The sequence below is a fragment of the Charadrius vociferus genome, unplaced genomic scaffold (genome assembly GCF_000708025.1).
Source record: "Charadrius vociferus isolate BGI_N301 unplaced genomic scaffold, ASM70802v2 scaffold1, whole genome shotgun sequence".
NCBI lineage: Eukaryota > Metazoa > Chordata > Aves > Charadriiformes > Charadriidae > Charadrius > Charadrius vociferus.
Window position 1 is genome coordinate 2417887 of NW_009647680.1, and position 24421 is coordinate 2442307.

The 24421-nt window shown below is 37.5% G+C and overlaps 1 protein-coding gene across 1 annotated transcript in view; it reads right to left on the reverse strand.

Moving 5' to 3' along the window:
- The window catches only part of CEP295 (centrosomal protein 295kDa), a 43575-nt gene that overhangs the window by 14148 nt on the left and 5006 nt on the right, over window positions 1–24421 (reverse strand). The window contains exons 5-16 of the mRNA XM_009881242.1: window positions 20149–20262; window positions 18295–18435; window positions 16947–17130; window positions 14965–15156; window positions 13797–14021; window positions 12079–12185; window positions 10307–10519; window positions 9402–9499; window positions 8192–9275; window positions 6525–6690; window positions 6225–6377; window positions 4399–4623 (exon numbers count right to left, since the gene is read on the reverse strand). Coding sequence (XP_009879544.1) covers window positions 4399–4623; window positions 6225–6377; window positions 6525–6690; window positions 8192–9275; window positions 9402–9499; window positions 10307–10519; window positions 12079–12185; window positions 13797–14021; window positions 14965–15156; window positions 16947–17130; window positions 18295–18435; window positions 20149–20262 — 2902 coding nt within the window. The remainder of the gene's footprint in view (window positions 1–4398; window positions 4624–6224; window positions 6378–6524; window positions 6691–8191; window positions 9276–9401; window positions 9500–10306; window positions 10520–12078; window positions 12186–13796; window positions 14022–14964; window positions 15157–16946; window positions 17131–18294; window positions 18436–20148; window positions 20263–24421) is intronic.

Below are 24421 nucleotides of genomic sequence, written 5' to 3' on the forward strand. Positions count from 1 at the left end.
AAAATGCAATTTCTGTATTCAGTGCTGACAAGCACCTTCAAAGTTTGAAAATTCTGACTGCAAATTAATTGCCAACAAACTACTCTAAAATAAGTATTCTTATTTCCAATAATAATTTTCAAGAAAGACCTGCTGGTTATCAAACTGAAATTAAGCAGCAGAAATGAAGTAGGTATGTTTTCTCCCAATTCTACAACAGCTGCAAGTGACAGAGATGTTTCAACACCCCAGTATTTGCAAGGCTCTATACTTAGGCAGATGTCCTAACATTTTGTGAACCCTAACACTGGGTTGTACCTTGTATAAACTGAAACTCAGTTTCTTACTGGAAGGTGGAATCCAGCTGTTCTGTTTTTCCAACTACACAAAAAAGGGGGGACAGGTTTCCTCTGTCAGGCAATACCAGTGAAGTATCTATTGATGTGATACTTATGTATCTCAATCAATATGAAACATTTTGAAACTTACTCCAGGGAGAGGGAAAAAAAATAATCTAAGGTTTCCTGTAGCCACTATCATTCAGTACTCTTCTAGGAGAAAGTACAAGCCATGAAAGGAAATACATCTATTTATTTGGATTAAAAGAGAAGCTAACATAGTAAATGATTTAAGAAAAGTTTATTACATTAAATGTTAACTGACTGATTTCAAAATAAAGGGTAAAGAAATTCTCAAATGGCTTCGTTTCCTGCCACACTCAAATTCTCCAGAAACTTCTAGCAGGCTTGATGCTGACCATTTATGACATTTTGATCGGTACACAAACACAGCCATTGGCAATAGAATTTGCAAATAATATCAAGAATGGTAAAAAAACCCAAACACAGCAGCACTGCAACAGTAAGAATTACCTCAACCTCCTGCAAAGCTGGGTCTGTTGAACAACACTGTTCCAATATAGGTAAAATTCTAAATCTAAGAGCACAGAACACTGGTTTCTGATTCCTTTTCTACAAGTACGTGACAAAGGTCTTCAGGTTCACAGGAGAGAGAACTTCTAAGGTTTAAGAACAGCAAGGCGGCAACAAGCTCCTTGGTTGGACATGGCAGTAGTGTGACTGAGTCTAGTCTAGATACCCTGCTGAAGTCCGCTGCTCTTCTCTGGAGCAGAATATAGGAGACAGAGGATCCTGAAAATGAGCAAGGCCTTGAAGAAAATTCCTGGAATCAGCATGAAAACTGCAATCATTTCTTGGTATTTAAATATCTCCATAGGAGGAAAAACACAGAGCACAAAAAAATTCTAAACTCAAAGAAAGTAGTAACAAGAAGCAGTGGCTACAAATGGCTGTCAGACATTCAGAAACTGGAAACAGACCATTTATTTTCTTATTTGATAAAAAGTTAAATGCTGGAACAAGCTACTAAAGAATTCTCCATTTCCCAATACTTTTACATCAAGATTAGATATTTTTCTGAAAGAAAAGATTGTATTTTCTAAAGGGTATCAGAGTGACAGGTAGTAATTTAGGATACATATGAGACGAGATTCAAGCATTTTAATACTCCCTTGTCCATAAATTCTATGGAGAGCTATGCTACAAATGTTTCATTACTATACTGTAATAACCTGCACTGTTCTTGTAATATTAATACAAGGGATGAACAGTAGCAATTTCATGCTATAAACCAAATTACTTAATTAAAAATACAACATGCTCACATCTCATGACTTTATTACATTAATATCCTTTAAAAACTGTATTTGGTGACTCATAAAGGAAGGGTTTTTATTCTTCTCTCCTAGTGCAACTCCTCACAGCTTCCTGACATCAACATGGGACTTTCATGTTTTAACCTTCTGGCCACCACACTGTGACAAAGAATTTGTATTTAAAAATTGAGTCTGTAACATCCAGAATGCCTTTTTTTTTTTTCCTCAACAGAAATTGCTAAAATAGCAGCAATTATTTTAGGGTGCGATTTGAAAGATAAAAGACTGAACTACAATCATCTTTCCATCACTTATCAGCAGTCCTTGCTAACCAGGCAGGTCCCAGTCGACTGGAGGTTAGCAAATGTGACGCCCATCCACAAGAAGGGCTGGGGGGAGGATGCAGGCCTGTCAGTCTGACCTTGGTGCCAGGGAAAAGCTATGGAACAGATCATCCTGAGTGCCACCACGTGGCGCATGCAGGACAGCCAGGTGACCAGGCCCAGTCAGCATGAGTTCACGAAAGGCAGGTCCTGCTTCACAAACCCGATCTCCTTCTATGACAACATGTGGATGAGGGAAAGGCTGTGGATGCTGTTTACCTGGACCTCAGTAAAGCCTTTGACACTAGTCCTTTTAAAAAAACAAATAGAAAATAACGAAAGCTACTCTCATGTAACAACTTAAAATCCACCTTAAATTTCCCCTTCAGAAACTTTCTATTAAACACAGACTGTAGATTTTCTTGCTGAAGATACTGCACTAGTTACCAAAAGTACCAGAGTGCTTCACAGCCTTCAGATTACAAAGATTCTGTTGACAGTTTTGGTTGTTGAAACTGCTCAAGAGGACAATCCTCTTAAATACATAATCACAGAAAGCTTTGCTTATTGCTTTTTTGGGTTTTTTATTAAATATAGATGTTCACATGAAGTTTCCTAATCTTCTTACATAAACCATTGCACTGTTCATATATAATACTCACTAATGTAAAAAGACATTACATGAAGATATTTCATATTAATTTGGTAACGGCTGCTCTAGTAATGCTTCTACAACTTACTCAGAAAAATACAAGCCTTTTCTTCAAATATTGTTAGAAAAGACCAAATTCGTTAGTGATAATTTAAGTTTAAATATAGGTGTATTTCAAAAAGAGTATTCTGAGAATTAAAGGAAGCAGTTGAAAGAAAATGAGCTTATATATACTTACTGAAAACAATTTCAATCCCTAGCAAGTCCTGATTGAATCGAATAGGAGGTCTCAACACATACGAAATGAAGAGTTATCTTAAGATCTCAGGCAGCAGTGAAATTTCGAGCAAAACCAGGAGGTGCTTACTACATAGCTGCATTGCTTGTAAAGATGTACATACAAGGCAGCAAAGTTGATGAAAACTCCTTTGCAGCTCTAGTAATGTATTTATTTTAGATGGATACTGAAAACTGCACTGGACCACTAGATGCTTTCATCTTGTAATAAGCTTCAAATTCTGCAGACTTTGTGTAACAGTTCCCAGCAAGTCCAGCACAGCATTTCTGAATTACAGCAACAATAAACTGCCCTTCAAATTGCAGGAAATTTGAAGAGAAGCAAGCACAATGCAACGGAAAGTACTGGAGAGTTTGAGTTAAAATTATTCCAAGACTGGAGAGATGGGCTAAATGTGTATAGGCAGGGAAAAAACAGTAGGAATTGAAAACCTTGACATCCACTTGTTAGTCCAATCTCTTCAAAAACTTCTTAGCAGCCCACTTTCTTTGTTTACCTAAGACTAGTCACCTTTGTCCTTTTATACAGTCAAGCTATCCATAACATGCCTAGTAGGTTTCAACCCCGTAACAATTTTTTTTTTTTTTTAATAGCCGAAACAACTTGGTTTAATTTATGGAATCACACTAACTTTGTCACATATGGACACCATCTAGCCTCAAAAGTGTGATCTCTAACAAAAGCTCTTCACAGACAAGCAGAAAAGATCAGAATTAAAGTAATCCTTACATTACTGCACTATTTTTATTTCTGTTACAACTAACAGCCGATTCTTTCAAAGTTGTTTCTTTTAGCTAAGGCTACACTCAGCCTTCTATTTTTTTGTCTCAACTGTATTTTTAAGCAATTTCTTACATACATGGATCTTTCAGTGGACATCTACATTAGCATGTTCACACTCCAGAGTTCTTTTTAAGCATTAATTTCCTTTGTGTCAATACAAGGAATCACTGGGTATTGAATCAGGTACGGCACTGGTCTGCTCAAAACAGGTTCCTACCTGGTGAACTGCAAACCTGAACACTCCACAGCCTGGGCAGAAGATACCTCCCTCAGGAGGAAGACACGTGTGGCTTTCTACAGCAGTTTATTCACTATGTGTGCATGGGATTTTGCTGGTAAGGGCAGGGCAATCAGGTAATACAAAAGAAGTTTCTTTACGGACAATTCTACAAGGTACAGATACAAAGCACATGCCTTGGATGAGAAACTGCTGACTAACGATGACATTTACAGCAGTGTGGACTTCTGTTACCAGAATGCTAATAGATCACAAAAAAAGATAAAAATTGAGTCATTCTAAGACACATGGTTATTGAAACACCCTTTTTTACACTTAAAATTAAACAGTATTTCAATAGCACTGCGTGTCATTTTACAAGTCAGGTCATATGCTACAAATAAATAGCAGTCAAATTAGCAGTGCTGAATGGTATTCACGTAATTCCTAGAAAGACAACGATTTCCTCACCTGATTCATATGAATTTTCAGCAGCCATCATCAGCACCTCTTGTAATAATCTACTTGACTGTTTATTTTGCCTTGGACTTCCATTAGAGATTTGTTCCTTGCAGTTCGTTATGCTCGAAGGTAAACTGCCTTCTTCATGAAAAGCACGGCTGTAACGTTTCATGTATGCAAATTCCCCAGTGGTCGAAATGGGAGAAGATTCTCCACTAAAAGAACCTGTTTTATCTGAATTTAAAACACTTGTGATCGGTTTAGGTATAGAAATGAAGTGTTTTGCACTTCATGAAAAACATGAAGATGCACATTCTGCTCTACAGAAATAACCTGCTGAATTCGTACAGTGCTCCATTCTAATGAAGTTAGCCGTATCAAGTCAGTAAAATCCTTTGCATTACACAGCTTATGGATTATACAGGTTGAAAGATTATACAGGACACTGACTTCTCAAAAAATAATTCCTAACTCAACTAAAATATTTCTTAAAAAAAAAAAAAGAAAACGAATTGGTGGATTTGCCATGTGGAAAGAAAACTTTCAGTAATTTTTCCAAATTCAAAGGCAATATAACTTCTCTGCTCTGGCTTAAAAGATTTCTTTTCTCCCCAACCTGCCCCACACAACAGCCCTTTTGGGCCACCCAGTCCAATCAAAACTCAAGATCAACTTTTTACTACCTACCGTGACAAATGGTTAGATAATATAGGAAAAAATCACCTGTGGATCATAATGGGATTACACAGCAAATGAGTATTCCCTACTCTAGAACTCCACCGGATATTTCAGAAAACTTTTTTTTTTTGGCTATGTATTTTGATTTTTAATCTTTTTTAAATTAAGATGTGTAACACTAAGTCAAGTGCTTTTGAGAATATAAATATATTCTTCAATAAAAGCTTTCACCAACAAAACTTGTTGTCTAATCAAAATACCAATTTGGTCCAACAAGAATTATTCTCCATAAACTGATGTTGACTGACATTAATTACTTCTCTTTAATTAAAAACTATCCCGTATCAGCTGTTTCATTATTTTGCTCAAGATGAATGCCAGCCTGACAGGCCTACTCAGATTGTTCTGCTTAGCCCTCTTAAAAACACTGCTGCAATATTAAAACTTGTGTAAAATAGGCATTAAATTTTAGCTACAAAGAGACTTAAAAAAAAAATTTAAATGCTTACATTTAAAAAACATCAGTTGGTTGTACCTGTCAATATTTCTTACAGAGAATTACAAAGCATTGCACGCAGACTGTAACAGACTTAGAAAATACTTGCTTTGTGTAGATGCTCTCAGAGATTTGTACAGAGTGTTTTGTGATAGGAAAAAAAAAAATAAAAAAAAAGATGGTCTAAAAAATTCTGTGGAAACTTGATACTAACTCCTTACTTAAAAGATTTCACACTCACTTTCTTGGTATGCTCAAAAGCTAAAACCTTTAAATACCTTCCATCAACTCTGATGACTCTCTTTACAATTATTGTCTATTAACACAGACCATTCCCAAGAGAAAAATCAACAGGGAACTTAAGCCATGGAATTACAGTCAATTTTATTTTCTTGGTGAATTTGAGTGAATGATGGTGGATTTTCTTTTCTTGCTGTATTTTTGTTTCAATTATGTTTTTGTAGACAAACACAGACAGGATAAACTTTTCTCAACTATAACTCACTTCGCTAGTATATAAATTATGCCTTAAAACAAGGCAACAGTATCAGCTATTATTTCACGATCAATCATCTCAAAGACTCTTTAGAAGAGTCTGTATTTCTCAGGCAGAGCGGCATTTATTATATATTTTATATCTACGTATACATGTATATTTTACCTGCAAGAGAAATGCTGCAGCTCTTCGGTGTGTCTACCTCTGGTATAACACTAAGTTCATGCTGTTCCAAATCAAGCCCTAACTTGACTTTTGCCACAGGTGGTTTGGAAGATGTCCATTTCTGTTCTCTACATAGAACTTTCTCAGACTGTTCTGTAAAATAAAGTTTTGTAGTTTAAACTCCCCTAGCATGTTGCAATAATATATATATATATAAAAAAATTAACTTGGGAGATGGGAGAGAACTATCTCAGCTGCAAGAGAAGAAAAATTATAATGAAAAATACTATACAGCCTTACCAGTTTGCTCAGCTGGACCGATGCGCTGTGAAATACTTCTGTGAAATTTACTCCTGCCACAATTCTCTTGCTGGTACTTTGCTGAGTCTTCAAAAAACTCAGTCCTATTAATCCAGTGAGGCTTTTGTGCCTCTGTCATTTCTTCATTTGTGCGGATGTGTCTCACCTTGCGGGGTGGAGGGAGAAACTGTATATAAGATTATATTTATACTCATGTATCAAACCAGCATTTTCTTGTGTGTGTATTCCATACGGGGCAATATCGAGCACTTTGACAAAATAGTTCAAGTATGCAAGCTACTGGACAGACTTGCTTAGCTTACAAAACCATTTGGACATACAGATACTGTATTTAGGTCTACAAGCCTAACTTGCTAAAACATCCTGAAAACATAAATAATTATGTTTATTAGATTAGATCAGAGTACTCAGAATTTTTAACAGAAGCAACTCCTCAAAAGTCTGCTTTTAGTTTTTCAGCTCCTTAATTCTGGAGTTTTGACTGTTTGGAAGCTCTAAAAGCAAGAGACCGGGACTCTAGGCAACAGTCATTTTTCTAGGATGGCTTCTGTTTATTAAAAAAAAACAACAAACAAACAAACAAGAGAAAACTTAGAAACTCAAAAATAAACTTGGATTTTTCTTCTGCTACCCAGAAACAAGCAAAATTACAAGTCAAGTGTGCAGCTGCCAAACCAATTTCCTAATGTGTACACGTAAAAAGACAAACTTTAAAACATAATCTATTCAAAAAGCTTACAATATCCTTTGAGGTACTACTTAAGGATTTTTAACTCAAGAGCTATTTCACATAGAGCTGCATTTCTAGAGTTGAAGAAAACTATAACAGCAGATATTTTGGACAACATAACTATTTCAATTGGCAATATGTTCATAGAATCATAGAATGGTTTAGACTGGAAGGGACCTTAAAGATCATCTAGTTCCACGCCCCTGCCATGCCCAGGGACACCTCCCACCAGACCAGGTTGCTTAAAGCCCCATCCAACCTGGCCTTGAACACCTCCAGGGATGGGGCATCCACAGCTTCTCTGGGCAACCTGTGCCAGTGTCTCAACACCCTCAGAGTGAAATATTTTTTCCTAATGTCTATTCTAAATCCCCCTTCTTTCAGTTTGAAGACGTTAACCCTCACCCTATCACTACATGCCCTTGTAAAAAGTCCCTCTCCAGCTTTCTTGTAGGCCCCGCTCCAGATACTGGAAGGCTGCTATAAGGTCTCCCCTGAGCCTTCTCTTCTCCAGGCTGAATAACCCCAACTCTCAGCCTGTCCTCATAGGAGAGGTGCTCCAGACCTCTGATAATCTTTGTGGCCCTCCTCTGGACCTGCTCAAACAGGTCCATATCCGTCTTACGTTGGGGGCTCCAGAGTGGATGCAATATTCCAGGTGGGGTCTCACGTCTTGGTTCAGAGATCAAGCACAGAAGTTCATGCTATTTCTGTTAGACTGAACAAAACTGTGCTCTTGGGGCTTACCGAAAAGAACTACTGATCACAAATCAGAGGTCCTAATTAAAATTTTCATTATGGTAAATCACCTAAATCTATCAACACTCCATGGGATACTTTGCTAATTGGTAGAATTCACTCTTGCGTTTGATCACCTACGAGGTAAGTCACCATGCAAAGCATTTATAAAGCTTACCTGCTTGTTCAGAATTTCTTTCAAAGCCTCATGCTGTCTCTGCATCTGTTCCTTCAATTTATCTTGCTTCTGTAAGAGTAGCTGTTCTTGTATTTTCTGTCTAGAAAGAAGAGCTTCTCTCTGTGCATCTAATTGCTCTTGCAATTCTTTCAAACACTTCTGCTGAGCTTGGATGCTTTCTGATGAGGCCAACACACTGTCCCTTAAATTCAGTATACCCGAGTAATTTAATAAGGATGCATTTCCTGGTTTTGATATCAAGAATTCCTCAACACCCTGGGCCTTAGTTTCTTCAGGATGTAAAGTCACAGGTTCAGAAAGACTGAGGGGTTGTTCAAGGCTTGTTTTGATGGTGTTCTCTGCAGATGCCTGCCGATATACCAAATTATTGACTGAGGCTGCCTGAACTCTATGAGATCCCTGTCTTGCTGGCAGGAGGGATGTCTCAAGTGGAGGCTCTTCTCCAGCTTCTGTCTCTGTTTGATGGTTAGACATCTTCTGAGATGACTCTTTAAAGTGCACCATTTCGAAAGTCTCAGAGGAATCTTCTGCAGGCAAAACAAATCTAACGTGTTGTACACGTGCTTCCGGTTGTGTTCTTACTGCAGTGACATCTTTCATGACTAACCCTGATGGTAACTGGAACCGAGATGGTTCTCTGACGTGATTATTGGAGGTTTCCAACATTCCCACTTGTTCCTGTGAAGGACAGCCACACTGCAAGCAAAACTCTCCACACTTCAATTTTGATCCTTCTAAAAACTGCACGTGTCTGCCAGGACAAACGTTATGCATTTGCTCTTCAGGTTTCTGTGAAGATGGTTTTTCCAACATATGCAATGTTCCTGAAAACACAGGTAGCGACTGTGTATACTCTTGTGCCTGAACTTGTTCAGATGACTGGTATTGTGTTGGTTGCACTCCTTGCCTCTGCAGAAGTGGTTCTGAGACAGGCTTTAAATTAATTGATTTTGTTTCCACGGAGCTTGGAGGCGTTGCAGAAGTAGACAAGTGTCTTTGCTTCAATTTATTCTGATACTCCTGTAGATGCTTTCTAGCTTCTTCAATGGTCTGTTTGTGCAGCCTAAACAGAAAGAAAATATGAATCATTCCAGAGTGGTGCAAAGATAAACATCAATTTCAGTAATCAAAGCAATTTCAATTGTTTTGAAACAAGCAACTCAGACTTCCACTTCATAAAGGAATTTACCTATTTTGCTGTAGAAGACGTTGCTGATAATTACGAATCATCTGTAAATGGCTGTCTTGTCTAGGACTCCTGGTTTCTGATACAGTAGTATTTCCAGCCTAATCAAAATAAAATCATTTTAAGTGCACATATACAAATAACTCACAGAGAACTATTAAAGCAACAACCTTAAACTGTATGTTCTTTCTTCTACCACCATTTGAAATCTGTGAGATTTCAGCCTGAGGCAATGAAGCTAAAGCAGTTTCTGGAACAGATGGCCCACAGCTACAGTCGCCCTTGGCAAGTTGAGCATACACCGTCAAAATTAATGGTGCTTACACCAGCTTAGCTCAAAGAGCTAACCAGTAGCTCAGTAACCCAGTAGCTAACTCAGTGAGCAATGATCCAACAGAGCTGTGTTTTCAACGCAATCGGATTCTCAGAAGTGTACAGGGTGTGCAAATGGTTCAGGATTTTTAAAAAATATTGCTTTCCTTCAGCATCCTCAATAAATTGCTCTCCTTTAAGTAGCTGTTTGAGATTTAGATAGCAAAAATGTAGAGGTGGGGGGTATTTTTTGGCTTTTTTTCCCCCTAAGTTTTTTTCTCCTTCTGGAAAAAGTATAAGGGTACACATATAATCATTATATGACTCTAATTAGATTTTAGTAACAGGTATTTTAAACAGACATTCTGTCTCTGGGACTATGCAAAGACAATCCAATATTCAAAGTCCAGTGACATCATGAAATACAAGGTTCTACATTAGACAAAAGGAAGCTTTTATACGTATGGACATCTGACTCATAGCCTAAGAAATAAAAATTGTCTTGATTGACATAATTTAAAATTGGCAAATGGTGCTCTTCGTTTTTATAATTAGGATAATTAAAAAACTAAACACAATTTTCTACAAATCTTCACCTCATGTTCCACTCTGTTCTGCTGATCTGTAGAAGGAACACTGTGGCTTTGTACCAGCTGACCTTGCTCTTCCTCCTCTTTTTTTTTCTTAGCCTCCTCCAAACAGGTTTGCATTTGGATCTTCCGAAAATCAGCCTCCAAACGTGTTCTCTCTTCTTCAAGTTGTTTAAGCAAGGCCAGCTGTTCCTGTTTCTGTTGCTCTATTTGCTCACTCTATTGAGAAGAAAAATGAGGGTGAATCTCAAGAACTGATAGACAAAGAAATCAAAAGACCTCTGACACACACCACCATGCACAAAACTTGGTTCCATCTTACAGCCCAAATTTCATTGCCTGTGACAGGCATTTCTGAATTGTAAGAGGCCTCTAAAAATAGTTCCAAAGTTTACAAGAATAATTTTGTTTTACTGGCTAGATGTTTCTAATAGCCCCTGAATCCATCTACTATTGTACTATTATCTGTTCTCAAATTAACAGAACAGATAAAATCAGAATCTAACCATTCGAGATACATTATCATTTTTCAGAGACTGCAAAAGAAGTCCTTTTCTTAAACTGAATTCAGAAACCTACTTCGCATTTTATAGAGCTTTTCATCAAGAGTTTAACACATTCAAATGTTAATTCAAGCCTTACAAGACTTCTGAAATAGCTAATGTATAACCACTTTAGGAGTGCTCCATAAACCTCTGAAGTGGTTTGTTTATTTTTATTCTCTTTCCATGTACCTATCAGCTACAAATCACTTAGATCCATGTGTAGCAACAGCATATATACTTTTAGAATGGAAGCAAAGAAAAATTTCAAAGTACTGGCAAAGATAAAGTCGACAACAGCTTTTAATGAGGCAGTCTGAATGGGGATGTCAGGAAAAGCAACCCAACAAAAAATTAGACCTGAGAACAGTTAATGCAGACATGGCAATACATACACACGGGCAGGTGCAAAGTGGGAGAAAATAAACGTTAAAGAAAGTAAACACACTTTTGCAGAAGACCTGCTGCTTGCCTACCCCCCCACCAAACCAAACAAATACTATTTTGTCAAATTTTTGCTTCCTGAATTTCTGAACTTTAACTTCACAATTTAAGGCTGCACCAAGACCCGAATTTCAAATTTTTTTTTTTTTTTAAAAACTGATAAACCACCACATAATAGCTGGTAGGTCTCTAAGGAAACAATAAAAATAAAAAGATAATGAAGCATATGCACAATACATAAAATAATACCAAAAGTTATTATTTTCTAAATATAATAAATGCAGCATTCCCATAGACAGAAAAAACTTTCTACATTTGTTTCATTGTTAATTAAAAAAATACCAAACACCAAACCAAAACACTCCAGGTTTGTAAGCTTTTCCTGTCACTCTAAGCACAATCCCACAGACCCCCCTATATTATTACACAGGTTTAGTAAAGCTTTTGGAGTTGTGTATTGTTGACTACATCCTCCTTAAAGCAAAGGTACTAATCTACAATTGGGATTCTCATTTAATCACAGGGTGGCATCGCTTGCCTATAGCACTCGTTAGACTTCAAGAAACTGGGGTTTTCCACTCTATTCTAAATTCCTGCTAAAGCTCAGTTATTTTTAAAAAGTTAATACACAGAGGCCAAGTATAGAAAATACTACAGTAAAGTTTATTTAAGTATTACAAGCATGTTGAAAAGGTCTGTAGCTGCTGTATAACCTGAAGCATTTTAAAGTCTTCTGCAAATCACTTTTTTCCGCACCATGACCGAAATAGGAATAAGTACACACACACTTACCCACTTTTTTCTCTCCTCTTCCATTCTAATTTTCGCTGCTTGTTCTTGAGGGTGAATTAGAACTGAATTTTCAGCTGCAACTGTATTTTCCAACTTTTTCACAGAGTCTGAAATAGACATGTATTTTAACTATAACTGCAATTAGAAAGAGCCTTGGATAGTCTTTACATCTTCCTTTACAGTTCCCCAACCTCTCTAAACACAATGCATAAACTGCTCTTGAAAAGATTACCATCTCCATCCCACTACTCTGTCTCCATAAGGTTTTTTGTATTATTTAAGCTTTTAATGGCCCTTATCATGTGTCTTTATTGAACATACAGTAATGGCCCAGCTCCAATGGGACTGAAGTTTGCTCCTACCAAGATTACTCGGTAGCCCAATAGCAAGATCATCCTGAGGAATAAAGAGCCACACATTAACCTCTCGGAACAAAGAGGGTCTAAAACTGGCACTCTCTGGGCAGATGATCTAACATTTGGCTAGTGCACAAAAAAGTAAGTCTTCATCCTGTACTACCAGTTTCAAATAGAAACAAGTTTTCCCCAGAGGCATGTTTTCACTCATGCTGCATTCTCTAATCCCCCGGCATTATGCTACTGTATCCATGTACACGATTGAACTAAATCACCTAATCTTGTTTAAAAAACCCAAACACCCTATGAAAGCAAAAAAAAAAACAACCCCAAAAAACAACCACCACAACTTGATCACTTTAGTACGCTGAGTGGGATTTCTGAAGTATAAGTTCACCAACTTCAGCGCTAGCATAACCGAAAGAACATGAAGGATAGAAATGGGAAGTAATGCCAAAATTATTTGAGTACCAAAACTACCAGAACATCTAACTGCTATAAACTCTAGTTTTACATAGAGGCTTTTCAGAATGCTGCCTAGAAGTAGAAAAAAAAACCCACCCCATGATTTCAGACACATCATAGAATGGTTTAGGTTGGAAGGGACCTTCAAGATCATTGAGTTCCAACCCCCCTGCCATGGGCAGGGACACCTCCCACTAGACCAGGCTGCTCAAAGCCCCATCCAACCTGGCATTGGACACCTCCAGGAATGGGACCTCAAAAACTTTTCTGGGCAACCTATTCCGGTGCCTCACCACCTTCAGAGTGAAAAATTTCTTCCTAATGTGTAACCTATATCTCCCCTCTTCCACCTTGAAGCCATTCCCCCTCGTCCTATCACTACATGCCCTTGTAAAAAGTCCTTCCCCAGCTTTCCTGTAGGCCCCCGTTAGGTACTGGAAGGCCGCAATAAGGTATCCCCACACAACAGCTCATGCTTGTCTTCTGCATTTCTAGCTGTGAATCTCTGAAGCATCTGGCTTTTACAGTTCAATAGGTACATAACTTCAATGCCCAATTATGCACAGAGAATTCTACTCCTGGAGGCAAACACCTATTAAAGCATGGCAACAAAGTGTGGCAACAATTTGGGTGAGATTTAAAAGATACAAAGGTATTTTGGACATCTTTCCTTCACAAGATCTTAATGGGCAAGTTGGACATCAGAGCAAAAACCTCTCCTATTTGTGGTTTAACAAATCCAGAATGCACTGTGGGCAAAGACAGGAGAATTGTACCTTCTGGCAACATGACAAAACACCACTACTGAAAATTCATTAAAGAGTTTTGTTACAGTCTACCCTTATAAGTCTTTTTGCTCCTACACAACAAATTTTGATGCAAGTATTTATTACGTACCTTTAGCTTCACATACTGTATTTTTCTGTTGCTTGTATTTAAGTTCTAAATCACATAATGGTCTCTCTTCACTAGCAATTGTGCCTGATTCAATCGTATCAATTTCACTTTGAATATCTTTCTCACTTTTTGATGTCCACTCCTCTTTTTGGTTTCTAATCTTGTTCAGCAATTTCTTTAAGGCAAGTTTTGACTGAGGTTGGTGAGTTTTTGCTTCTTCATGATCTATAAAGAATACATACTGTCAAGAGTTCTGGGTAATGAATATCTTCACATCATAAAACTAAAAAACCCTCTTTTTTGTGGTTTTTAATTGCTTACACAGTTGGACAAGTATCTCAGGTATATTACTAAGTTTTAAAAGCTTAACAATATTTTCTCTTACCTGCAAGAGAGAAGCAGTAATTTGTCTCTCCATGCTATAAAAGGACGGCTAAGCTAGGTGTAGTGTTCCACAGTCAGACTACTCCTAGACTGTACTGTTGCAAAAATAAGCACTGCTCTCCCCCCGCCTGCCTGCTTTGTATCAGCGCTGGCAACAATGTATCACAGACCAAAAAACAGACTGCGCCAGCAAAGAGATGCAGCAGAAATGCTTAACCAAGCAGCAAAGTTCACTAACACATTTCTTGTCCACATCACATTATGTCACAAGCGAAGAGTACATACAGAGACACAACTGTTGCAGCCTACTCACAACGTGGAGAAACTCAATCACAAACCTGAACATAAAGGACCTACAATAAGTAGACTTTCATACAAAGTCAAGCTTTAACTTTCAAATATTTCAAAACACAAAATGAAAAATATTTACGTTCACATACCAGCATCATCCCATAATTTACACTAATTATAAAGGAATAATTATGGCTATTAACAGTGTAGTTCTTACAACAACTGAAAATTATTCTCAGGATACTAATGAACTGAAGTATATTAGAAAAAGAAGTCACATTTTCACTTTTAAATTCATAATCATTAGAGTATTATCATCCATGATAAACATCATAAACCACTTGATACTAAAATACGTCAGAGGCATTAAGGAATTTCGGTATTTCAAATTACCTTTAGTATTAACTAAAATATCTATTGGCTATATTAAACTTTTTGGGTTTATAGGAGAAGAGATTTAGTTTAAGATAAATGTAAAGTTTAAAAGCTTTACTTTCTGATTCATTGGGGACCTCCTCATCTATCATCTGTCCTGATTCTTGTTGAGTATCACAAGCAGATTCTGGTTGAGTGTCACAAGCAGATTCTTGCTCCAAAGAGATATCAAGATCATTATCTTGAGATCTCTCAGAAGGGGCTGGCAAAGGTTGTGGCTCAAACTGCAAAATCAGGTCTTCTTTCATTTCTAATTAAAAGAACACAACCACATAAAATGACCAATTGGAATAAAAAGCAAACATCATCACAAGACTACACTCATCATACAAATCGTTAAGAAGTTGAAATATCAATAGCTTGTTTCACAACAGATTTATTCCGACTTTTTTTTTTTTCCAAAATAGAAGATTCAAAATGGTTCAGATCATTAGCCATCTATTAATTCAGAAATTCTACAGGGTTTCCCACTAGGATATGCTATGCCTTCCAGAATAAATATGTGGTAAAAGGCTCATCTTCACACAAAAAGCAGCACACAGGAACAAGTACACAAAGGAGGATCCCAGTAACTTCATCAAGGAAAAGATGCATCCTGACCTGGCTGCTCACAGGGCTGTCACAGGAGAGTGACTCATCACATGGTCCAGGTGTGAAATCCTAGAAGATGAGTCAACCCTTCTCCCAGGATCACCTTACCAACTGAGGAGGTTACTGACTACAAAGGGTGTGGGACACATGGGAAGACCATTTTGGGATTGTATGCTCATAGATATTTAGGGGAAGAACCAAAGGCAGAGAAAAGAAAGGATTAAGTTAGCCTGGGGAGGAACAAGTGTGAAGAAAAATATATGAATAAGGGGAGAAAAGGGGCCAGTCAGTACACTTGTCTGGCCACACACAGTGCCTGACAGTCTGTCCCATCTTCTCACTAAATGTCATTTCTAGCTGCTTCCTGGGTAAGGAGCCCTCTTATTTTGTGTGTGTGTGTATGGATATGTGAGGACGTGGAACTGGAGTGGGGACCAAAGTCACAGCAGCACTTGTGTCCAGAGTGCTGCCAACTGCAGAGACCAGAATGAGTGCATATTATGCGGGTATGACTATCAGCACGCAGTGGCTAGCAAGTCACAAGCCAGACTAGACAGCAAGAACAGTAAGAGGCTTAGGAGCTAGGTATCAAGCAGCTGTAAGACTGGGCTAGATAATGGAGAGGCCAGGGCATCTGCAAGTTGGCTAATGGAAGGATTAGCAGATCCAAGCATCCGAGCCAGCTACAGGGAAGACCATGGGGTCTCAAGGTCAGCTAAGAAACCTGCCAGCACACATGCATACATCTTGGAGACAAATGCAGACAAGAGGATCCAGGGTCAGCTACTGGGTAGACTGAGTATTTAATGTCAGTGACCACAGGGATTCGTAGCGTGTGCATGTCTGTGCATACGTTCACATACCCAACCAGGTCTGTGTAGCAACAACTGGAGCGGAGCAACAGGCCTTGGGGGTTCACATGCCCAGGAGCCAGCAACTGGGGAGACTAAGGATCGAGGTCCAGCTGCTAGCCAGAGTGAGTGTCTAAAGCCACTTACTGAGTGATCCATAGCATGTATTTGAGCATACAAGTGCATATGCGGACATGCGAGGCCACAGGGTGCAGGATGAATTACTGGGTAGACTGGGTGTCTAAGACCTGTCACTGGGGAATCCATAGTGTAAAGGATGGAGACCTGGGACACAGGGGACAACTACTGGGTAGATTGAGTGTCCAAGACCAACGGCTGGAGGGATCCACACAGTACACACAGACATATATCCCACTAACAGGCCTTCATCCTGATCAGCCAGAGCAGTGAACAGGATGAAGGCACTTGCACTGCTTGTGTTTAATACGAGTGCTGTGTCTTCTGTGAAGCCTGTTCATGTGTGCCTACTGTGAATACACACACAGCCTTGTTACTGGCTGGACCTGGGAACAGGCAGATGCAGCAGCCTCTCCTCTACTGGGCTACCAGGTTCAAGAATGTACAACTAATTACTTACTCCTGTCTTCACTGTACATATCTTCAAATGCAAACTCCAGTTCTCTCTGCCATTCTTCTTTTATTTCCATGCGTTTGTATGCAGGCACAAAAATCTGAGGTGGCATCTGCGCTACAATCTGTCTTCTGCGCATCCGATCCATATTCTGCATTTGCTCAAGTTCTTTCAGTAGCCTTTCCCTATCCTTCAAGTATAAAGAAGGGATAACAAACATTTAGTATTCATGTTCAGACAGCCATATGTCAGGACTTATAAAATACTCCCATTTGGTTACCGTGAAGTTTGCTTAATCCTTAATGTTTAAAGTTAATTTTATTCTAGAGAGAAGGTGCTTCCTCAGGAGAAAGCTGTATCTGACCTTTAAATACAAGAGTCATCGATACTACCTAGAAGATTTAATGTTAAATAAAGGATCAGACTGTATACCTGTAGGCCAACTCTCCTCAACAGAATTTGTCTTCTGTTTTACAAGGTAAATGAATACTTCCTTTGGTAAACTACTTTTGTTAGCATATACTTCAGCAATTGCTGCTTTTTAAGATATGAACTAAATACTCTTGGTACACTACAATTATATATGGAAGCTATTGAAAAAAAAGCTTTATTTGAAGTTTGGTTGTTTCCCCCCCTCCCTCCCCCCCGTTAACTTAAGGAGCATCAATAGTATTTTCACAGTGTCTCATTTTAGTTAGGTTACTCATTCAGGGCCAGTCATATCTCAACTAAAAAAAAACAGGAAGCTTTTGCTATTTCTAGCATCCGAAAATACTTGTGAAGGTAACAGACAATGAATCAAATTTCAGAGCATACCTCTAGGTATAAAGACCTTTCTCAATAGTTCACCTTTTACTTCTTAAAGGAAACAATTCCATTATTTCCAGACTTACACGCTGGCAGCGCCTCAGTCTTTAGTAACAACTTTGAAAAGTTTACCAAAAATAAAAAAATAAAATGTTGCCTTATTAATCATAAACTAATCTTCCCCCCTGAAGCACAAAATAATCAACTCCAATTAAAGCCGATATGAAAAAGTAGAGCTCATCCCCTATTAAAAAAAAGTTCATCTTGATTACCACCACTTGATTAATAGCTGGTCAAACATTAAGATAACAAAAATTAAAGGATGTTCTTCTAAATGTTGGTCTTAATCTGTGGGCTTTCATTCTTCCTCCTTCCAGACAGCCAAAAATAAGCAAAGAGTTTAATGTTTTTTAAACGCATTCTGAAAACTCCATTTAGTGCATCAATTTTACTCCTCTAACTCTAATTCTTTAACTAGTCAGCTACCTACAACTTACTTAACACTGGTCATTTTGACATTAAAACCAGGCACAACTACTTCACCTACCTGAGCCAAATGGACCTTCTTCAAGGCATGACTTCCTCTGAGATGTGCCTTTTCAAGCTGCTCTCTTCTCTCCCTCTCTGCCTCTCTGTGCAGTTCCTCCAAACGCTTCCTTTCTTCTTCAGCAGCTAACCGAGCATCTAGCTGGTAGTCAATCAACAGTTTAGTCCATGAAGTTCTTTGTGGTAGTTTAAAGCATATGTAACGATAAATAAATGAATAATTCTGTAGCAAAAGTGCTTTAAAAAAAAAAAAAAGACATTCAATACCATATGAACAGCCTTAAAGGTTTATAATTCTTGGCTGCAAGGAGGACCAAACTATTTTTTTACTTTTTAAAAAAATGCATATTTACATATTCCATAAGTGTAGGTGTCAAAGTGTTCTAGTTTCAAGCTGTCCTAGGGACAATCGTTTGTACGACTTATTTGTTATAGCAGAGTGGTTATCTTTCCTACAATACAAGATGAAGAGAATAATACAGTCAATATTACAGACTGACTACTTCTGTACTCATGGCTTTCTCTTAAACAAGGGAAAAAAATAATAACCCAGAAGTGTTTTCATTCTCATTTGGGAAACCAGAAACAATGCAATTTTTAAATAAGAAAAAAATTATTAACACATGAAAATAAAAAATACTTCAGTAAAAAAAAAATAAATTATTGCATATAAGCAAGGCTACAAAAAGTAACATTTTGGAATTTTCCATGACAAAGCTAAGCAAACCATAGCATCTCCTCTTATTGGTTAGGCCTAGTCCTTCAAATGTCATGTATGAAAACCTAAAATGTCATGTATGAAAACCTAAAATGTCATGTATGAAAACCTAAAATGTCATGTATGAAAACCTAAAATGTCATGTATGAAAACCTAAAATGTCATGTATGAAAACCTAAAATGTCATGTATGAAAACCTAAAATGTCATGTATGAAAACCTAAAATGTCATGTATGAAAACCTAAAATGTCATGTATGAAAACCTAAAATGTCATGTATGAAAACCTAAAATGTCATGTATGAAAACCTAAAATGTCATGTATGAAAACCTAAAATGTCATGTATGAAAACCTAAAATGTCATGTATGAAAACCTCATGAATGCACTGAAGAAAACATTCACAAAAACAAGTTTATTGAGAATGTTTTTCTAGTCTAAAAAGAGGCTGATCCAGAACAGGAACTTAGATTGTGGTCTCACATCACTGATAAACCAAACTATTGTGTGGTTCATTTTTCAACAGCATTACCTTAGTTCAAAAAATCACCTCTACAAGCTAAGCTCTTGCTTGATCTCTTGCTTTTCCAGGTCCTCCCCTTCTTCTGCTCTGACTTTGCTCTTTGTTTCAGTGTACTGTAAACATGAGTAAGCTTTCCCATTTGGCAAAAATCTATTCATCATTCTTTTTTCACCAAATTAAACTTCTGGCATTTTGGCAAGCTGAATGCAATGACTGCATGAATGGATGAACACAAATACGAGGTAAAGACTGGGAGTACATAGCTAAAAAAGGGGATGACAAACAAGCAGGGCAACCGCAACTATTAATTTAGCATAAGCCACAAAGCAGAAGATTTGGCTGTTCTAATGTTACACCACTCTTGTAAAGTCACCCCCTTGCAGAGGTCTGCTCACATGGGTAAGACTGTCAGGTGTGATCCCACAAGTGACTGAGCACACAACAGGCCTTGCAAGTTTCGCCATCTAAGACTCTGATTAGTAAGTGGTGTAACAGCTGCTTTATACAAGTCCATATTTTTATACAAGTTCTAGAAAACTGAATTGCTGTTATCCCAACACTGTATGCATTATAAAGATAAATGGAAGCATGTATCACTAATACTTGGATTTAATCACCTGCTCTCCATCCAATTCTCTGTCCACATAAGGTTCGGAAATATGATAACGTGTAACAGAAAACTTGTCAGCACTATAGGGCTTCACCGCAGGAGTCTTTTTCACTTCAAAATTCTAGGACAAAAAGTACAAGTACAGCTGTATCAGTGAACAGTATCTCTAGCAAAGCAACTAAGCAGAACATAAGTGACCTGTACACTTAAGTTACTATTAAAAGAAAGCCACCCCGCCAATTTCTCTCCTGAAAATATTGTTTAAAACTTTACATATATTTAATAATTAACAAATCACAACAGCACAATGCAAATCTAGAGGACTTAAGAACTGAGAGCATCTACCAGCCTAAGGCAAACTCCTCCACACAAATTGACATTCATCACAGAGCTCTACCTTCATGTTTTAAAAGCATTACCTTAATTTAAAAGCACTTCAGGTTAATGTACTAATACAAATCCCACTTACAACAGCTGTCACACTCACCTCAAAGTAGGGCAACCACAGAACCACAATATAATTATACCTAACAGCAAAATAACACTTCTCAAGGACAGACTTCCCTTACGAAACTCAGGACCCGTTATGTCCAATTTATTAGTTTACCAGAGAAGAGAGCATTTTCCATAACTTCACTGAAAAGTGTCTATTCATTAATACAAAGTTGGTTTTGTTTTGGGTTTTTTTTTTTAAAAAAAAGTTTTGGGTACACTACCACATTTCAACTCCTGTCTGAAAGAGTTTGAACCCCGACCCACCAGACCTTCCCTCTTCTTTGGCTCAGCCCGATATTCTCAGTAGTGAGGTAGCCAGGTTAGGTACTCAAGTATTCTGTAGGACCTGCCTTTGTACTTTTAACATCTCCTCCATTAATCTTCTCTCAGCTTCCTCTTCGCTAGACTTTCTCCTAAAAAGGATTCTCACCCACATTAACTAAAACATGAAGTTTCATGGCCTGAGCAGTTTAAAACTAACATGACCATAAAGAGTATTTTTAAACTAACATGACCATAAACAAACACACAAACACAAAGAGTAGCATTAAGTCTCAGGAATATCTTAAACTTAACTCTACATAAGATGAGGCATACACAATTTCAGTATGGATTATCTCTTGCTACTTGATAAAGCACGTAGAAAGTGAAGTCTTTAACATCTTATGATATGCAAATAGTTTTAACCTTACCAACAGAACTTCAGTAACTTATTTTATGGTTCTTAAGCAAATACCCGTTATTCTAGTAAGAAGAAAAAAAAAAGGTACACATAAAAGCATGCCATCAAGAATTTCATTTTTATTTGCACATAATGCTGTTTGAAAACTGGTAACTTTCTTAATCAATAAATCATAGCAACTGTAACAGATCAACATTAACTAAAACATTCATAGATACTGATTACAACTCTGAAAACAGACAAGTCCCATGCCTAAACCTCATTAGCCAGATCACTGACTGCTTGACCGACACTGTGTTACTTTGAGAATGTACAATTAAACCTGTCTTCTGAACTATTAAAACAAAAAAGTAAAACTAAAATGAGTAATTACTAATTACATTTAATCAATCAAATCTCCAGAATTCTATTCGAAAGCTGTGAAGATGTGAGAATTATGTGGGAGGCTGCAGTTTTCTAATTAACATCAAAACTAATTTAGGTTGAAAAAATAATACTTGCAACATTATTACAACTCATGGTGGAACCACTGCAGTTAAGAATCCGTCCATACTTCCACCAAGATGTTTGTAACTCCCCTTTCTTTTTTTTTCCCCTAAAAAAGTAAATAATTCTATACTATAATATGGCAAAACCAGAGCAGCAATGTACTATGAAATAAAAAAACAAACAAACAACAAAAAAAACCAACAAAAAAAACCCTCTAAAAACGTTATGAATACTCAAGAAGAATATAGTAACATTTTTAGGTTGTATTTCCATTACATAAAAATCTTATACATCATATAAAAAAAAAAAAAATTAAGCTCACAAGAACTCTGTGATACTCGTCGATAAAATGGTGTTCAAAGTTTAACTTCAGTTAAGTAACTGTCCTGGTTTAGAGTGACACAGGACTAATTTCTCTTTAAATATTTGGGAAGACTGCACTTTTAGAAGACTCTAGTGTCTGAATTTGTGAGACTATTTACTTTATAGCCAGCTATGGTGTGTGGGTTTCAAGGTCTCAGTGTTTTTTGAGCTTGCCAGGTGCAGGCATGAGGCCGTGCAAGACCTGAGCACTTGACCCAAGCTGGCCACCAGGATTATTTCATACCATGAACAACACATTCAATATAAATTAGAAAGTTTGCTGCAAAGTTCACTCTCTCCCTTGATGGCTGCAATTCTGAGAACTTTGTGCCCTAGTGCTGGACTCCCGAGGCCTTTCCTTCTTCCCGAAGCTGTAGCGCTTACAGTGTCCCACACTTACTGTCCACTACTGGGAGTGCAGAGCTTCCTACTGATAGTATTGGCCAAGTATAATCTTTGCATATTCTGTATTGGTATTGGGATCAATTTGGTATTGAGAAGAACCAATATTGGTTCTTTAGTGCTGTTAATGTTAATTATCTAATCTTACTCTATTAAATCTGTTTATACTTCAGCTCCCAAGTTTCCTTGTTTTTCCCCCCCCATTCCCTTTCCCGAGTCGGGAGGGGTCATCGGGTGACAGAACAATTGTCTAAACGACAATAAATTGTTGTGGGTTTCTCAAACCGTAACAGTAACTTAACAGTTGGTCTAACTAAGTAAGGTCTCAATTCTTAAAAGCCATCTGTTTGAGAATTAAACTTTATTATGACAATATATCTAGAGTAAAACCACTTCTTTTGTAACTGGGTAAAGTAATAATAATAGGAGTATCTTCAGAAAATGTTTCTTATATTCTAAGTAATCCTGCAATGAACAACACTGCCCTAGCTCCATTTTATGAAATTTTATTCAATTGTTACTGCAACAGAGCACCAGATTATGATTATAGTTATGTTTAATAAGCTCTTTATGTAAATTGATTCAAGAAAATAAGCATGCTTATGCAGATGACCTTGTAATTTGCTGTAATTCAAAGGATCTAGAGTAAAGTTAAGCAATTCAAATTCACTGCTTTTTAAGTAATGCATTTGCAAGACAAAGCCCCAGATTCTTCCCCCCTGAAACTGACAGTTAACATCTTTTGCTTTCTCCCTCTATACAGAACTAGGAATAAACCATAGCTCTAATAATCTCTGATCTTTCAATTACTTAACATTTACCCCATGCAGTACATGGCACCCAGTTACTCTTTCCAAGAAAATAACTTTTCTTCACCCTGTGCCCTCCCAGCAGCATAGGGCTATGACAAAAGGATTAAAATCCATACGGATATGAAAACTAGGAAAAGGCTCAGAGTCAGCTACTCTTTACACAGATCAAACTGACATACTGTGCTACATTCAAACAATGCAATCTCTTTCCTCAACAAAAATCTAACATGTCTGCAGAATTGTTAATTCAATTTGCCATTATCAGAGCATGAACTTATTATAAGAAACAAAACCCACATATAGTAGAAAATCCAGATGTTTGCAAACTCTAACAACCACCAAAATCACGTTTGCTAAAAAGGTGAGTAACAGACATTTGTTCCCAGGTGGAAATGCATTCAATGTAGTATTTCAGGAAAGGAAGTTATGATTCTGCAATACTTAAACAAGGTACTGACCCAGACCTGTCATCCAACACAATTGCAAATGCAATTGTACCAAAGTCTGAGGAAACCTGAACAAAGTCTTCTGCCTTGTCCTGGTGAAAAAAGACTAAATAAGAAGAAAATTCTGCATTTGTAAAATAGAGAGAGGGGTGCGTTACTGAGGTTGTTAGGTGAAAAGCATTATGTAGTACTACGTCTTTTTAGCTGTTATATCATCTACAAATATGTATGTTAAATGCAGCTGACTTTCGGTCACCACTTAGAAACTAGTTTGGGGATTTTTTGTTTTAGGGCTTTTTTCTATTTAAAATTAGAAACTTGTTTGGGGATTTTTTGTTTGTTTTAGGGCTTTTTTCTATTTAAAAAAACACCACAGAAAACAACGTAAAACACATCCTAAACTGCAAAAGTTATCAGAAAGCAATTCTGCAGCATCTCATGCTTTTCCAACAATGCTAAACTGAGCAACACAAGCATCTGAAAACCAGGAAATGCAGAGTCAAAGTTTTTACTGATCCAGCAGTTTTAATCTGCTCTACAGCAGAGACAGCAGGAACACATCATGTGGAACAACGTAGAGAACAGCAGCAT